Source organism: Gymnoscopelus braueri, assembly GCF_963280865.1.
Source record: "Gymnoscopelus braueri genome assembly, chromosome: 3".
In the NCBI taxonomy this organism is placed as follows: Eukaryota; Metazoa; Chordata; class Actinopteri; order Myctophiformes; family Myctophidae; genus Gymnoscopelus; species Gymnoscopelus braueri.
The window spans coordinates 36,507,456-36,526,533 of NC_137612.1; the positions used below are offsets into that span (position 1 = coordinate 36,507,456).

At 42.2% G+C, this 19,078-nt stretch overlaps 1 protein-coding gene across 2 annotated transcripts in view; it reads left to right on the forward strand.

Moving 5' to 3' along the window:
* The window catches only part of arhgap9 (Rho GTPase activating protein 9), a 65,779-nt gene that overhangs the window by 10,561 nt on the left and 36,140 nt on the right, over positions 1-19,078 (forward strand). For both annotated transcript variants that reach the window (XM_080424396.1, XM_080424397.1), the window contains exons 3-7: positions 403-454; positions 6,842-7,201; positions 8,041-8,245; positions 9,171-9,562; positions 14,329-14,583. In XM_080424396.1, coding sequence (XP_080280522.1) covers positions 6,977-7,201; positions 8,041-8,245; positions 9,171-9,562; positions 14,329-14,583 — 1,077 coding nt within the window. In that variant the 5' untranslated portion in view covers positions 403-454; positions 6,842-6,976. The remainder of the gene's footprint in view (positions 1-402; positions 455-6,841; positions 7,202-8,040; positions 8,246-9,170; positions 9,563-14,328; positions 14,584-19,078) is intronic.

The following is a 19,078-nucleotide window of genomic DNA, read 5'->3' on the forward strand; positions in this document are numbered from 1 at the left end:
TCTCTCTCTCTCCCTCCCTCCATATGTTCCCTTTCTCCCGCTGTGTGTTGTTGATGCCAGACCCTATGCCCCGTGCCCTCGGCCCCTGGCACAGCCTGCCACAGCCTTTTCCACAGCCCTGACAGAGTGTCTCTGTCTGTGACGCCATATGGGCCTCTCTGTATGTTTTAGGTGTGTGTGTGTGTGTGTGTGTGTGTGTGTGTGTGTGTGTGTGTGCACGCACGCGCGCGCGTGCGCTTGCATGTGTGTGCAATGCATGTGTGATGCCAGCTCCCTTGTGAGCGTCAACTGACCTGAATAGAAACATGTCCCAACCTTTCTGTTTTTTTGCACCTTACTCAATCATATTTTGTTGATTCTACTGTATATTCACTTTCTTCCCCTGTGTCTCTCTTCATTCAGGTGGAGTGCTCCAGTAACTGAGAACAGCTTCATCATTCACATCTTTGTTAAGGTAATGAACAGTGAATGAAGGAAATATATCGTTGCTGTCTGGTGGAAACCTCTTATGTCCAAAACTACGCATCACATTATATTTTTGGTCACCTATAATAACAACATAAAAAAGAGATACACCCACCCCCCAAAAAATCGATTATTTTATTTAAAACATTTTTTTTTATTGATATTCCTAAAAGAAATCATGAATAGGGCTGATGTTGTTGCCCTTTGTCATCATCAAGAGTTGTCAACAACGTCCCACATAATATGTAAATTGTCAAATGCTTAACATTTAAAAAAAGAAGTCACAAGACAGGACCATTGGTCACGGTCAGTGAGCAGGATTACAGCTTTAACATGGCTGCAGTTGAAAACATTCAACCCTACAAAATGACGTTCTCAGGTTCATCCTGGGATATAATTGGTACTCACAGCACAGTAAAGTGGCCAGCTGAGGCAATGGCACCTCAGGAGTCAGGACCCCTTATTTATCTCTGCCAGGCGAAGAGCTTGCGTGGGTTACTGTATGCATCCCACCAGGCTATTGACTGGAACTAGCCAATCACAGTAGACCATGGCATAACCGTCCCCCCAGGCTATATGGGCAATCGCAGACATGCACGATGATGGGCAGTGTTGCTGCATGAAAACAAACATACCCTTCTGAAATCAGTACAGCAACAAAGATTTTGGCATGTATGTTTGTGAAATGTTTTACAATTTGTCCTATTTGAAATGGATATAACAGCTATGAATTGTTGTACTTGTTCACTTACATGAATTGTTGTAGAGAGCCTATTGAAGCACACACACACACACACACACACACACACACACACACACACACACACACACACACACACACACACACACACACACACACGCCACACACACACACACACACACACACACACACACACACACACACACACACACACAGTTTTACGCCACCAAACCACAACTTCTATTAAAGGTAGGGTAAGTGATATTTTTTTGTATTTTTTAAATGTTTTGTTAAAGAGGTTAAAGTACTATATTCTGATAGTAATCATTGCTACAGAGCGTTTGTTTGGTCACAGGGGTCTCTCCAGCTCTTTAGTAAACACAATATAGTACATTTTCAGGTAACATTTGAGCCAATCAGGAGAGAGCACTGAAAATGCATTTTCTGTTTAATAAAGAGCTGGAGAGACATGGGAGACTCCTTATATGGACAGGACACTCTATAAGTACTGTCAGAACATAGACCCATTTTGCATTATTTGAATAATTGCAAATCACTTACCCTACCTTTAAGTCATTTCCACTGTACCAGAGCTGTTTTTAACATGGGGCCAAAATGTGCTTACATCTACTTTTCCAATATTCCCGACTTGATCATCTGACATAATGTACAGTATTCACGTAGCACTCATGTAACCTCATGTAGACCATGTCCGTCCGACACCACATCACAGCATGTTTGACTATCTTTCACAATGTGTCAGAGAGAGAGAGAGAGAGAGAGAGAGAGAGAGAGAGAGAGAGAGAGAGAGGGAGAGGGAAAGATGCAGACAGAATAAGTACAAGTAAAACGCGCGAACGCTGGAAGCGAACGCAGCTTGAAAATATTGTGTATTTACGGACTTGTAATCCGTGTTATTTCACCGTGATGGGGAGAGAACATTGACATTGTGTGTGTGTGTGTGTGTGTGTGTGTGTGTGTGTGTGTGTGTGTGTGTGTGTGTGTGTGTGTGTAGGCTGTTGTGCATTGTAAGCAGAGCATTGTCTAAATTCCTGCACTCTGGCGCACTCGGGTGGCTGCTTACAGGCAGTGCACGCATGTGAGTCACATGAGGGCATGAACACAGACACACAGACACACAGACACACAGACACACAGACACACAGACACACAGACACACAACCTGAGCAGGGTTACATAGTAAGCTCCACTTGGTCGGAGGCGCGGCTTCGCCGCGCCTCCTTCCGCGTTCGCAATCATTATTAGGGTGTTGCCTCCTGGCAGAACGTTACCCTCAACTGTGTGCATCTTTCTAGTTTAAAGTGCTTTGTTCTACCTGGTTGCTTATGGCACCACAGTCGCTACAAACAGAGGTGAACTATAACTAGGCTAACATAGGTTTTCTGTAGAAAAGGTCATTCGTGCTGAAAAGTGCTGCACTGGGCTGGAAAAATTAATTCACACACAAGCAGTAAGGTAGAGAGGATGTTACTCGAACTGTGGTTCCTCTTTGATGTAAATACTTGGTTTCCTGTTTGCTTATTCAACTTGCGTCTTTTTCTTTTTCTTTTACCTCTGTCCTTTGTGACCTATCTGAACACCGATGACAGTTGCACTGTTAGCTCTAAAGCCACCGACATTCTGTTGCCCCTTCAGACCATCTATACTAGGTACATTTAATTGGTCAGGATAATCTAGCAGTAATAAATGAAAAGGAGTGCTATACTGTAGCGTGCAATATTGGCACTGGTGCGCTGGGGGCATAGATCAGCATACCTGTGCCAATACTGCGATAGTTTATTATCGCTATATATCGCAGCTTCGTTATTAATATTTATGATTAAAAAGCAAAATAAATGAATGTGTTTGGAGTGCTATATTGGAATTCAGAATACTGACACTCATTGTTAAGTGGTATAAAAAGCACAGGGACAGAGATGCATTCTGACAATTTAACAAAAAGGTCAAATAAATCAACATTTGGCGGGTCATGTATCAAAACCACTGCAATTTCTGTATAGCTGTTTTTATCAAGCGTAAATATATGACTACTATAGTTCAAACCACCACTATTACAGTCACCTGATAGGCAGAGAACATCTCCTGGTATGCATGCACACACATCTGCAACGTGAATGGAGCATCCTGGCCAGATGTCAGTCTATCTATCTACTGTACTGTATGAATGCCACAGCCTGGTGTGGTGTGACATGCATCCGGATACACTGGACAATATTTGGATTAAGTCACGTGGAAGTAGCCCTGCCTTTCCTGCGGTGAACCGCCTGCCTGTGTGAGCCACGCAGCCGCGCACCCGCCCATATGCTGGAACCAAGGGTTTTACTTTAATTCTCTGCAGGCATGGGGTCAACGATTCATTCCTGTGCTTTAATAAAGCACAGTGGGATTATCAGGGTTCAGAACAGCCCGGCCCATCCTCCCACCCCACCGCCTTCTTCACACATACGTATCGTCACTGTTGGGCAGAAACCTCTTATCTCCATATTTTTCCCCTTGGTTTTGAGCTTGTAGATCGTATATGTTTTTTGCTATTTTTGATTGTGAATCCTGAAAAGTAACAGTTTTGAACATATGAGGTTTCCACCCGACAGCAACGAAATTGTAGCTCACAGCTTCATCCAGTCAGCTCTGTCCATCTTAACAACTTGCACATTTTTCACATTGGGAAACTTTTAATTTTTTTAACACTGTTAAATTAAAGGCAGGGCAACAGATCATTTTAAATGCTGGAAATTCTAATCAAGTGAAAAACACTACAGTATGTTATAATTTGGCATTCTCGTAAACAATAAATATGTTATATCTGTGTTTGAATAGGTAAATCTTCCGCACCCCCCCAACATACACAAAACATCATTTTATCTTTGCATTTAAATAAATGCAAAGATACTTATATCATCAATAAAATGTCCGGGATTTTGTGAATTACCACGGCAGCTGCTTTTTACAGTTCTACAGTTATGGAGAACTTTTCTCATTTTAAATAATGTCCATGTTGTTGCCTAGATATGGACTGGTAATATCTAAAGTTGTCCCATACCTGTTGCCTTACCTTTAACTGTGGATTCTACTCAAGCCCCCAGAACCATGGTAGAGCAGTGAAGCTGCCTTCGCCTGGTGGTCAAATCTGGGATAGCAACACTTCCGCATTTAAAATGCTACTGCGCGTGCGTCTACCGCTTGAAACCCTAGTGCGCCTGCTCATAACTCTATGGCCTGCTCTATTGGCTCCGATATTGGCTCCGATATTGGTACTTCCAGCAGACTTCCGGCCACTGAGCAACTTTCATTGAAATTAATAGCTGGGGCCGGGGCAGTCCGCCCTTTAGATATATTATAACTCTATGATTCTACTGTGTTGGCATTACATCTTTCTTCTATCTGTGTCTTCTATCTCTCACACTCTGTCTCTGCCTCTCCCTCTCATATGTCGCTTTCGCTATAATCCTATCTACAACTCTACGACAGGTACATTTGAAAGGAAAACCTGAATGGAGTGGAGAAACATATTGAACACAGATGCTTCCATACAGATGGACTGCATGATACAATTAAGCAATTAACATACTATAATGCTCTGTGACATGTATAACAATGCTGAGCATGCCCAGTTAACCTTGATCCAAAATTGGATCAAGGAAATTATGTAAGTGGCTATAAAAGAGGGTTCATTATTGTAGCACGGACGGCAGTAGTTTCAGTCACAAAGACTGCTGAACTGGCTAGTGTTTCGATAGAAACAGTGAATAAAGTGATATCTGCATGTCAATAACGGGAAAGACATTAGGGTTGGAAATTGTGGTCAAAAGCGCACATTTATTGACCGTGATGATTGTGCATTTAAGGAAACACAGAAGAGCAACTATTCCTCAGGTGACTGAAAGGTCAGTGCAGGATGTGATCCGACTGTGTCAGCAAGAACAGTCTGTTGAGAGGTAGTAGGGCTACACTGCATAACTCCCTCATTAGAGGGAGTAAAAAGTCATGTCGATGTGGAGTAAAAGTCATAGACACTCATCTACAGAGATGTGGAAGAAAGTAATATGGTCAGATGAGTCATCTTTCACCATATTCTTCACAAGTAGGTGAGTGCATATGTGGCATACACTAAGAGAACTGTACAGGCCTGAATGACAGACCCAGACAGTGAGTGGGACCTATGGATGGCTATGCTGGGGGGAGCATTTGGCTGACATGGTTTGGGTCCACTTGTCCCTTTAAAGGGAAGAGTCACTTAAATCAATACAAAGTTATTCTGAGTGATCATCACCTTTATCCTATGATGAAACACTTACATCCTGTTTCTTACAGGATGACAATACCCCCATCCACAGGGCATGGGGGGTGAATCATATGCCTTTACAGTAACCAGATCCCAATCCAATAGGAAGTGTGTGCATTGAGGCTTTGTTGTCTTGGGTCTGCCTGGCTGAAAGTTAAACGCTCTTTTATTTAAGCGGGTCTTGCCGGGGACAAGCTGGGGCTTAGCTTGGGGGATGCTGAGTCAGGTAGAGAGATGGACACGGATGCTATTCTGGGTATATTACACTCCCTACATCCTCCCCCTAAGACATGAATTATTCACATGCACATAAATCTGAAAGAATGATGGTTTTGCTTTTGCAAATATGTACAAGGACTTTCCACCTGTCATCTTCCCACGAGTACTAACCCCGTTCCCAGTTCGTCTAACTACTTGATCACGAGGACAGTAAAGGCTGGAAAAGAACCGATGCTGAAAGTGTCTAACCGGAAGTACATAAAGTACAGGGCTACATCCCTGTACTTTCTATACTTCTGGTTTTACTCTTTGGGGCTGTATGTCTTGACCAGCCTACACTAGTACTGACACGTCTTTCTCTATATCAACATTGAAAGAACAGAATGATGCTCTCGTGTTTGCAAACACTCACAGTAATGGTCGATCTCTACCGTCATAATAGGTAAAACTCTTTCACTTTGTTTAGTCATGGCATTTTCACAGGCAGTGAAGCATCTTGTTTGCCCCTTTAAGCACCTGGATCAAAGTTAGCTTTATTTTTTGTTTCTTTCATAAAAATAAAAAAAATGAACAGCTTGCACACGAAATGGCCGTGGGGGATTGTGAGAACAATGAGATTAATTATGTCCAAGGCTATTACGGGTAATTAGCCTAATTTGTTTCCCCAGAACACAGTTCTGGCTTTGTTTGACTCCATTCTTTATATAATAGGATGAGTTTTGCTACCTTTGAATGAGACAAGAATCTGTCAAACAAAAAACAACCTCTTCCGCAATCTTGTTGTTTGCTGAAAAGTAAGGCCTGATTTATACTTGGACGCCGGTGTTGTTCTATTCTATTCTATTCTAAGAATGTATTTATAATTGAAAATTAGGCCCAAAGATACATGTTCCTGAACCAGGTGCAATCTAAATATAACCATAGCCTTTATTATACAGTACAACCATTTAGTTATATAATAGTTGCAGCCCTTCAACCAGTATCCCCTCCCCCTCAGTCTCACTGCATCTCACTTTCCCTCTTCCTCACCCTCTCTCAGTCTCTTTCCCTCCCTCTCTCTCTCTATCCATCCCTCTCTCAATACATATTTACCTCTTAATTTATAGTGACCGGTCCAAAAAACATTTCCTTCCCTCCCCCTTGTTGTTTTTCAGAGCATGGCACTGGTCAGGCCTCTGTCGCAGGTGCCTCTTGCCAAACAGACCAGTGAGACCAGCATCACCAGCAGCAACAACCATCATCCAGTCACTCCCAGTGAGGGTTGCTGAACAGAGGGCCAGTGGGCAGCCATGCTGTCTGGTAGCGGGCGTCACTCCTTGGGCCACCAGCACCCTGGTGCAGCCCCTCAGGTGACCACCAGGGTCCCCCCCTCTGTTTGCGGGGTGCCCAGCGGTACGGTGGTGCTGGAGGCCCAGTATGACTACAGCTACCGTGGGGCAGACGGACGGCAGGTCTGCATACGGGAAGGCGAGCGCTTCATCCTCCTGAAGAAGACCAATACCGACTGGTGGCAGGTGCAAAGAAGTGTTTGTTTTTGGGCGGTGAAACCGCCCCTATAAGTGAGATTTGGAAAAATGTACATTTTCCTGCGCTGTGATCTGGGCCCAGGAAATTAGTAGAATTATCCTGCGCTGTGATTGGCCAATCACAGCCTATTCAGGACTGTGATTGGCCAGTGTCACATGACACATGTGCATAGCCCTATATAAGCAACCATAACTTGAAAAAAACCAAAATTTGGTTTTTTTCAAGTTATGGTTTTGTCCATCATAAAGAGTGTTTCAATAAATGTATTTATCCTTTGTACATGATTGATCGACTCCATTCAGTATTGTGATTAGCTAGCAAGACACCGCCCACTTCACACAGGGTGTGATTTTTTGTTTATGTTTGATACAAATTTTAAATACTAAACTTGTAGGTTTCAAAAACCTATACACTTTGTATATATCAAGTATACAACGAGTGGACAAAAATGTGCACTTGAAAATAGAAATATATAATATATTTTAAAAAATCTGCCGTGGCGTTCTGTTGACTGTTTGTTTGTATACAAGGCGCTCTTGGTGGAGAAAGCGACAAAAGATTCTACCAGAGGCCACTTACTGGTGTCGTGGTGTCTTTAGCAGGTCCAAATCACACTTGTATAGAGTGTGCCTTGCACCTGCCGGAGAGACCACCACACCAGTAAGTGACTTCTGGTACAATACTAAATTATATATGTTCACAAATATTTCAATATTTCATTTTAGCCAAATTATATTTTACACTGACTTTTTGTTTTCTGAATTGAGACCTCAAGGGATGTATCTATCACCCTTACAACTGATAGCAAAACCATTCCCTCTCACAGGTGCGGAGGATAGGTGCAGCAAGTAAAACCAAGCCAATCTATGTCCCTGCCACGTACGTGATCCAGGTGGCCATCAAGCCAATGCCCTCACCACAGCGCCTGGTCATGTCCACCTCCCTGAACGCCAACCTCAGGATACCACCAAGGGTGGCGCTCACTCCCAGTCCCAGCCCCACGGAGCGCAAATATAAGGAACGCAACCATGGTAATATGAGCTTGAGAGAGTGAGTTCGGCAGCGAGCGATGCAGTGTGTTTGTGTTATACTGCAGTGATGCAATGAGTTACTGTATTTCTCCATATCAGAGTGTCTCAGATGAAAATAAATGACTATTTATCAACTTAATCCCAAGCATCCCTATTCTGGGTATGTCATAATTGGTGAATATTCAGCAAAAATAGTCAAACACTAAAATATGACCAAATATCTTTTTCAAAGAAGTACTGTTTGACTCCCAAGTGGTGTGGACTGCAGACCTGCAAAGAAAAGAAATCCAAGGCACTCATTTAAGGAAAAAGATCAGTGATTTATTTTGAGCAAGGCAACAATATGACCAACGTGTGTCGACCTAATAGGTCTTCATCAGGGTCTATCAGTTTGGCTAATCAGTCACACCTAAATACAATCATGCCAATCATTGCGTCATCATTTCATTTGAATATATCCCCAAGTGAGCACAAATGCCCAAATAAATTAAAAAGACAATATCCAAGTAGTGACCAACACCAATAAACTTTAAAATCATTATATTGGGAAACATGAGAAAATACTCTGTCAGTGTAATTAACGTAATCCAAGTGATCAAGAAACATATCTGACATTAGACAACATTAGAGAATCGGCAGGATATCAATTTGGTGTGGAGGGGAAATAGGAGGGAACCAATTATATACCCCAGTCAACTTAATATAGGGGTTAAGCCCTATCAAATGTGTAATTCGGCAAATAGCTAAAATAGCCTAGTAAATCTACTAGATCTACTATTTTAGCTATTTTTTTAAACGTTTGATCATTTTCTTTAGATACGTTTTGCCTACATGCCCAATATAGGCACACCAGGTTGAAAGATTTTAAACTGTCGGCTGTGTTTTGTGTTGCATTGTAAAATGTAAAACTCTGCCTTTCCCACAGTGAACAAGTCCTTCTGCCGCTCCATGGAAAACCTCACCTCCAACAGTGCCTTGCGAGGGATGTACCCCAGCAACACCAGCATGGGCGGGGGTCACTTCCCCACCCTACCCCTCTCTGGATCCACCTTCTCTTCCAAATCCGCCACATCCCCTTCGGGCCACCTCTTGGTGTCCAGGTCCACCGCGGCCCCCACGGCTCCAAAGACACAGAGGGTGGTCCCTACCATAATCCGAAGTCGAAGCTCCAGTAACCTGCCCGGCGAGAGCATGCCAGAGAACCCGTATGACGAGGTGAAGGACGGGTTCAGTGGGCGTACCTGTCCCAGGATGTCCAAGAAATCGAGCAGCCAGTGGGACGTGGCGGACGCTTCCCGTAGGACAAACCACCTGCAGGTAATGAGAGTCAAAGTGCAGGTGTACGCAGAAGTCTGCTTTCCGCAGCGGGGCTAGAACAGGGCTTTAGGTTTTATGTCCGTTGTCTCCCTCTCCCGACAGAGAGAGGTAACTGCAACGATGTCTGAACAACAATAAAGATGGCATGATGGTGTCCAATGCGGTGTACTATCTACTTCAAATAGCTATTCTGACATTGCCAACCAGTAAGTGTCATACTGTAGGTGCTACCCAAATCCTAACACCAGTGTCGAGATGTATCAATGGGGAGACCAGTAGGGAGACCACTTTCAACCACTGCAGATGTGCTAGTTACATTGTATTAACATATTCTACCATACAGTCTTTAAAATAATAATTGTATTCATTCAAATAAATTTGTCTTGAGTTTTTGCAAAATATGTTTATTGCTTTTTTTTTCAATAGACATACAAAATACAAACAAACAAACAAACAGGAAACTGTTTTATTAAAGATACACTGTATATTTTATTTAGTATTTATTATTTGATTTATTGAAACTGTAATCCAACAGTCATTTCCTGCACCAACAAAACAGAACAGAGTTCCTTCTGGCTTTGTAGTGAAAATCAGATTACTGAGTGGTACTGTTATGATAAGGCTAGGTTTATGTTATGTGTATGTCAGGTCATACTGTTGATAATCCTTCTTTGAGGTGCAACTCATTTTCTATCACTGCAATGACATGAGTGTCACTATGTCACCTCAGAAGATGTTATAATGTTTTTACGGTGTGGCTCCGCAAAAGGCTAGCCATAGACACAGACCCTTCTGAAAGGGCCTGTCTGTATGTCACTCTGTGTGTCTGTCTGTCCGCACCTAATCTCGCAAACTGCTGAACCGATCACATACAAACTTCAGTAGGCCACCTCCACTTATTTTTTCACGTATGTTGTATTTTTGGGGGAAATATTTAACTTCAACGGAAGTGAAAGTGTCTGTAATCCCGCTAAAACCTTGACCAAATTCTGAGTCAGAGTTCTTCATAGATATACGTCATAGATGACCGGTTGATGTGACCGGCACGTCACCCTCTCTCTCTCTGTCTCTCTCTTTGTCGCTCTCCCTCGCTCTTTCTCTATGACTCCAATCCTTGTGTCTCTAAGCCTAGTAAGCAGGATTATTACAGCCACATCCAGGTCACAAGGCCCCCCTTTTCCACGAAATACTAAAATATTCCACATGCATACCCACTTACACAACAACACACACACCCACACACTAATGATTTTCCTTGAACTTCATTTCAGCCACTGTGAATTCAAATCCATTTAAAATAGTACACATTCATCTGAACCAGAATTACTTGTATTGCCCATACAAGGAATGTGTTACAGTGAGATGGGTGCATTGCACTGAATAACAATAGTATTAAGAGATATTTATAAATGAGATTTGTCAGTGATGGGTAGTGGACTTGTTTGTGAGATAGGGAATGATAGCTTTTGGAAGAGATGGTGACTGGGGTGAGAGGAGTCAGCGATTATATTTCCTGCTTGTTTCTCAAATCCTGGAGTGGTCCAGGTCCTGGACTGGTACAGGTTCTGAAGAGACAGCAGGGTGCAACTGATGACCCTCTCAGCGGACCATTATGATCTGTTGCGGTTTGTAACTGTCATTCTCAGTAGTGACAGCGAACCAGGTGATGATGGATTTGGTGAGGATGGACTATGAAACTGGACGATCATTTTTTCAGGAAGAACATCCTCTGCTGTGACCTCTTGGTGTTGGATGTGATGTTCTCCTAAAACTTAAGACCCTGTGTTATTATTGACCATTTGAATGACTCCAACACAACAAGGTGGTCAATAGGGGCTGGGCTCTTCCTGAGGTCCACTACTATCTCTATCTTAACTCATTCACTGCCACTGACGTAAAAAACGTAATTCGTCCCGTTTACCAATCCTGCCACTGACGTAAAAAACGTAATTTTTTTTTTTTCAAAAAAATTAATTTTTTTTTTTTTTTTTTTTTTTTAGTTTTTTTTTCAAATTTGACCCAAAGACCAAGGAGATATGATTGTTTAAAGATCTACACTCCCATCCACTTCCTTGTTAACTTAAAACTTAAAAATTCTGTATCTCGGCTCCTGAGTACTTTTTTTTTTAAATGAAAAATCTCTGGCAGTGGGCAAACGCGGCCAGCAATAATTGTGGCAGTGAATGAGTTAACTGTCTTTTAGAGCAGTGGTTCCCAAACTTTTTAGCTCGAGACCCAAAAGAGACCCAAACTAGTTCACAAACTAGAACAAACTAGCTCACAACGCGTCTCACGACGGGTTGTGAGCACGACGCGTTGTGAGCTTGTGGATCTGCTATTTTCCCTACTTATTCAAAGTTTTTCTAATTTATGGAATTTCTTTGATTTAGTTTTTTACATTAATTTATGAAATTCTTTTGAATAGTTTTTAATTTATGAAAATGTTTTTTCTTTTTTTCTTTTACATTTTTTATATATATATTTAAAAAAAAAGGAAAAGTAAAATGTAGGAAACTAAAAATAAAGGGATATTTACTCGCGAACCATAAAAATGGGTCCACGACCCATAAAAATGGATGCACGACCCATAAATGGGTGTTTTTAAACAGCATTGAGGTTGAGGTGTTTCTGCCTGCACCATGCTAGACTAGGGTTAACCTCCCATCTACAGGCAAACTTGTCCCCATTGGCGATAAGACCAAGGAGGGTTGTGTAAACTTCAGGAGCTTGACTGACTTGTGGCTTGAGTTGCAGTTGTTTGTGTACAGACTGAGAGAAGCCCTTCATAATTCATAATAATGTACCACGTAAACCAGCAGGCAGCAGCAAAGCAAACTAACACGCCACAGAAAGAATTTCCCCTTTGTTTTCATGCTGTTTTTGGGTATAGCTTTAATACTTCCTTAAGAGATCTTAGTCAGTTTTAGTTAGCCGCAGTCTCAACACACAAGCACGCACTTGGGTACAGTAGGATAAAAACATGTAACAGTAGGTTGACTCAAAATGAGTGTGGAAAAGGTGACACTAGTATGAATCCACACACATACACATACTGTGCAGTTATATACATGCACATACACACCACACACATGAAGCTACCTGTATTATCCTTTTTTTAAGTTTATTCTTTGGATCCCTTTGTTTTTTAATGTGGAGACTTATGTAACAAAATGTGCTCTATTTTTAAGTTATTCATGTTTAGCTGACTCTATTTGGGTTGATTTGTAATGATGCAGCAGCATAGTACAGTACAGCCACACAAAAATTATACAAGATTAGAAGATTAGGAATATCTAGACGCGTAATGCCAACATTTTATTCTGAATAATTTAGGGGCACTTTAAAAAAAAGAACTTATCCTACAACCTATTGGTATTGAACTGAGACTTGACATTAAAGTTTATCATCCGTATGTGTCAAGATAAATTACATGTACACATACATATTATGTAATAACTGTCGGTGAAGTCATGTGTGACTCTATGACAACATCCCCTCACTATAGACGTGCTAATCATACACAAATGCACACGTGCACACACACACACACACACACACACACACACACACACACACACACACACACACACACACACACACACACACACACACACACACAAACACACACACACACACAGTCATTATCTGATTGACTGTGACTTACATAAGTGAGATCAACTCCGCTATGCAGTCAGTCAGTCAGTCAGTCAGTGAGTTATATCTCAGCTATGTTTCATGGAAAGATGATGTTCGATATTTTATGATATTTATCTCTTCAGTTTATCTCATCTCACGTGCCCCCCCTCCCCCCACACTCCATATCTGCTGATTTAGGCCCCTCAATCCGCTTGAGCATGTAGCTCTCTATAAGCTGTGTGACTTTAATCCAGCCGGTGATGGGGTTTGGATGGGTTCTCTCATTGTATTACACTGCTAGATGCTTTCATTTTTTTTTTTTTTACATTTTACGTTGGTTAAAACGTCATCCTCTGCTGTTGACTGCACCTGTTGTGTGACCGCCACACGTCACTCTCACACACACACACACACACACACACACACACACACACACACACACACACACACACACACACACACACACACACACACACACACACACACACACACACACACACACACACACGTGTTCGTGTATTATTATACTACACACTTGGCTAAACACGTGCACTTGCATCATGGCTTATTTCAAGAACATACAGATACTGTGTAGACTATACACAACCTACAATGAGTACTGTAAATATGTGTGTGTACACACACACACACACACACACACACACACACACACACACACACACACACACACACACACACACACACACACACACACACACACACACACACACACATTAAAGCAAGAAAAAGTACTAATAATTAAAGGAAGTAAAGGCTATAGAAGAGGACTAACAACTGTTACAATTTAGAGGTAAAAAACAGAATTACTGTAGGTGGGCTGAAGAGGTGGGTTTTGAAGGCGGTTTTAAAAGAGGAGAGGATGGGGGCTGCTTTGATGTGGGTTGGGAGTGAGTTCCATTGCGAGGGGGTGGCAACTGAGAAATAAGTGCATGGCATTGAACTCTGTGTTGTTTTACTTCTGCTGTATATATTACAAACAGTCAAACCCCAATGCTCTTCTACTCCTGTGCACATCTTTCTTCGTTCTCTTCCTTGTCTTATGCCCTCTTCTCTATTCTTCCACCGCCTTCTCGCCTGTTGGTCTTCCTGCTTCTTCTCTGTGAATAAAGGTCCCAACAGAGTCGTATGTCTCCCAGCAGTCCTGGCAGGACTCTCCTCTTTACACTGACGTCCAGCCAGTGAAGAGACTGTCCCAACCGGAGCCCCCCAGCCCGGCCCCAGGACAGAAGCCATTCCAGGTCATGGACCTATGGGAGCAGTACTCTGATCCAGCCACGGGGAGATGCTACTATGTTAATAGCTTCACCAGGGAGAGGTCCTGGAAACCTCCACGCCGTGGTGCCCGAGCACGGGCATCCAGCAAGGTGCAGTACAGTAAAAGAATTGGAACGCAATAATAGAGCTGTGTTTCCCAAACAAGGGGTTGTGACTCATTTTGGGTTGCTTTTTTATGGGCAAATATACATTTCCTACAAAAAAATGAAATAAAATCTAATCAAATAGTTTCCCAAAACACTTTTCAGAAATGTTCAAATACAATCCCACCCCCCTTTTTGTTTGAGTCCTGGGGAGACACCAAATTTCTCCTTGGGGTCCCAGGCTGAAAAAGTTTGGGAAACCCCTGCAATAAAGTTTCCCCTGATAATCCTGAATAAAGCAGAACAGGCATTTTTCCATCTCAAGAGGGAGCTAGACCCAAGCAAGTATTTTCTTTTCAAGATCATGTGGAGGCTATCTTTATTTAGAATGTAGAAAGACTGGAAGCTTAGGGTAGAGAGTATTTTAGTCCAAAGTATTTTACAGCAGTGGGTAACATTTTAGAATAACTAGGCCTTAGAAATAGCGGATCGATCATTGATAGACAATGTTAATATATCCAGTCATGAACTCTAGGATCCCTTTTCTGAGCATGTTATAATAAACGAACATTATGGCAAAAATGGCAAATCTACAAGCTCACAATGCGTTGCATTGTGATACGTTGTGAGCTTATAGATCAGCTATTTTCGGCAAAGACATTTGGTGTAGAGAGAAAAAGTATAGCAACAAAATGCATAGTATTTAGTAGTTTATGAGTTACTGTTTAAATGACTTATAAATAGTTAATAGATCGTGAAGACACGATTAGTAAACTACTTACTAATGACTTATTTGTTAATAATCTGATTTAGTCAGTCTTGTTTATTATTCCTTAAATGCTGTACTTTGTGATCACCGGCAATAATCTAATTATCACCATTTCCGTGTATATAGGCGGTTCCAGCTTCTTATGATGGTGGTCTGTGATAGCCTCCTGTATTTTGTCTATGCTGATAGTGGTCCATAGCTTCCCACAGAATAGATCGCCATCCTGTGGAACAAAGTGAGAGCGAGAGGAGAAGGAGAGAGGGGGAAAGAGGGAGAGAGAGAGAGAGAGTCTATTTCAGCCACGCAATAACGTGACCAATGCTGGGTACTGAAACCTGAACACGCTGATCGATAGGACATTTAGGATTTTAACGATTCTGGTTCCTTAACGATTCCCTCTTAGCGGGCCGATTCCTTAATGGTTCCCTTTAACGATGGGGTTCCAAATGGACCCTTACAGGTCTGTAACTCTGAGAGTTATGATGGTCCTTGAAATTAAACAGTTTGAGAACCACTGTTATTATAATTGTATAGCACACATGAAGTCCACATACCAGCTCTGACAGTGTGATAAACCAGTTCCGGAAAAGGTTTCGAACTGTGATGGAACCGATTCCGGTTCCTCAATGTTGAATCCGGTTCCTCACGGTTCCGGATCCCAACCCTACTGATCGACACGTGGCGAAGCCAGTACTGTAGATGAGGCTGCAGCTGTAGGTGCAGGGAGGAGGATGTGTGCTGGAGTAGGTGGCTGACTAGAGAAGAGGGCTCTTGTGTTGTCTTTTTCAACACTGATGATGGTAGAATAGTGGGAGGAGTTGTTAGCAGAGAGGGTTTACTCTGTACGGTGATGCCGATGGCTGATTTGAGAAAACTAATCTGTCAGCACCACTGCCCTAAACATGCATTGTTGTTAGTTATAAAAACAGACGGAGGAAGTGGACTAAAAAGGGGAGGAACCAAGCTACACAAAAAAGGAGGTTTTTGACGACTGACGTTAAAAACGTTTTTTTCCCCCCTTTTCTTTACCGAATGGGTTCCCAGATTGAAGCAAACACACAGTCACAACTCATTGGAGCTGTGACTACACACCTGTTTTGCATCGAGGGATACTCAGGGTAGGGCTATGACTTCAAATCAATAGTATCACGATTATTTCAACCTTAAGATTAATGAACAGATGTATTCTTTAAATAGTGAAAGCAGCATATTTACAAACTAGCATGCTTGTAGATCGGCTATTTCCGCTGTTTTCTTTACATCACCATTGTACAACGAAGTATAATACAGGGTTAAGTGGTTAATCGGACTAATCGATTTAGTCGATTATAAAACATCAATTTCCTTGTTGATATGTGAGACATATTTTTTTTTACATTTTTACGTTTGTTTATTGGATTCTGACAGAAGCATTCATTGCATACATATCAGCAACATATTGCATTGCCTCATATATAGCCCAATTAATAAAAAAAATGTACATGGCCAGTTTGTTTTAGTCCCCCCCCTTTTCTTGTAAGTCTTACAAGACTCACAAGAAATAAGATAAGTAAAAGAAAAACGACAGCAATACACAAAACCAAAAACAGGAACTTAAACAAAAAAAGAAAAAACACATCAGTCAGCTGAACCATACAGAAAATCTACAGTGCAATCCGCAAAATTAGCACTCCCGTCATGACACCTTAATAACACTACACCACCAGACCTCACACAATACCCTAATCTGGAATGAAAGGAAAATGTATTTTCTGCACATATTGGAAGAAAGGACTCTATACCTTCGGTGGAACCATTCAGGGACAGTCTAATTTTCTCCAATTTAAGAAAATATAGGATATCTCTCATCCAATGAGTATGGGAGGGAGTCGGTTAGTGGTTCTAAGTATTGGTTTCGATATATCTTTGGTTAATTGCCCAGGCCAAACTCAGGGAGAGCCTCTGTCTGGACAGAACATTGCTTCTGCTCTCCCAGTAATAGTTTGTTCCATCCTGTGTGCTGATACAGTTACTACTTCAACACTTAATACCACAGCATAATTCTGTATAACACTGGACTATAAAGACCTTGTTACTTCAAGAACCTGCTGTCCACAACCACTGAGTCTGTCACAAGTACGGTGGGGGGTGTCTGTTGCAAGACCCGAAACACCCAGTGACTCCAGGAAACAACACTGATGATGTGTCTAAGTTTGTGCATGAGTAGATTCTTTTGTTAACTGAAATAATCTGGTAGTACCAGTGACAACCAGGAACAGACAGGGTGATGACCAAAAAGAGCGTGGTGACATCTGGAGAGACAGAGGACGGCTGGAGAGACAGAGGGCGGCCGGAGAGACGGCGACCCAGGGTGGAGAGGGTTAGCCCAAACCACTTCTTCTGTGAGGAAGAACCCAAAAGCTACAGACTGCAGTAAAAACCTGCAAGGAGGGTTTAAAAATCCAACAAGGTAGAATGAGATGTTTGCTGTCCAGCGGCAATGACGACACAACGCACTTCTGGTCAGACGAAGGAGGAGCCAGGCCTGGAGGCAACCCACAGTGCCTAGAGCCTCCTTGTGTTGCCAACATCCGCTGCTAACAGCTCACCTGCCACCCTAAGCCCCCCAAGAGACAACGGGGGCAGTAGCATGCCACTTGGACATAGGCCGGGGTCTGATCAGCCTTGGTCAGGTTGCCTGGAGGAGGGTGTCTGTTGTCTGTTGCAATACCCGAAACACCCAGTGACTCCAGGAAACAACACTTATGACGTGTCCAAGTTTGGGCATCAGAAGATGTTTTGTTAACTATTACTGTTCTTTTACCCAGTGCAGCACTCCCCTTTCTTCTTCAAGCATACAAAGAGTCAGAGATAGTCTAAAACATGGATCCGTAATGGTCCTTTAACGCTACCAACAAAATACATTGATATTAGTCTAAAATCATCATCCTTCCTTGCATACTGTTTCTTTTCATTAGTTGAGCCGTGCAAAGTGTGAATTTAAACTATTGTAATGAGGCTATGCGTGTGTATTATGCATGCAGTATGTCACTCTGTTTGCAAATGTCTTCACCAGAAGGACAAGTGTATCGAAGGTGTCACATCCAACCAGTGGGGGTCAGCACAGCAGCAACAAGGCACTACAGTACAAGGGGTCTTGATAATTGACAGAATGGCTAAAGTGGGAGAAAAGGGTGCTGGAAAAAGATGAAAAGAATTGGAAAAAAGCTTCAGCTGAAATACAGCCATGTGGCTTCAACTATGCGCACCTCTATCTTGCCTTGCTTTTATAAGGGAGTTGTGGACAGGGTTAGGCTTGATTTATACTTGGTTGCACGCCAGTGTCGTGCACTGAAAATAGCTGATCTACAAGCGCACTAACCGCACCACGCGTTGTGGATATTTTCGGTAAGCATCACCGGTCCGCAACCATGTACAGTATAAATCAGGCTTCATAATGACAGTGCAGTTTTCCACAGTTAGCTGTTATTAGTGCAGGTGGAGATTCATACATGAGTTTGAATGATAGTGGTCTCACCCTGGCCCACTGGTCTTTTAGCATTATACTGAAATGAACGCTTGGTAATGCAGTGTGCCTAGTTGTAGTAGTTAATAAATAGCCTATGGTGTATGCTAGTGATGAATCAGACATCTTATGTGTGGGATTATAAATTAATCCAGTAATCCACCCAACTGACTGGTGACAGGACTATCCAGTCTAGCACTAGAGGAAAGGTTATGAGGTCATTCAGT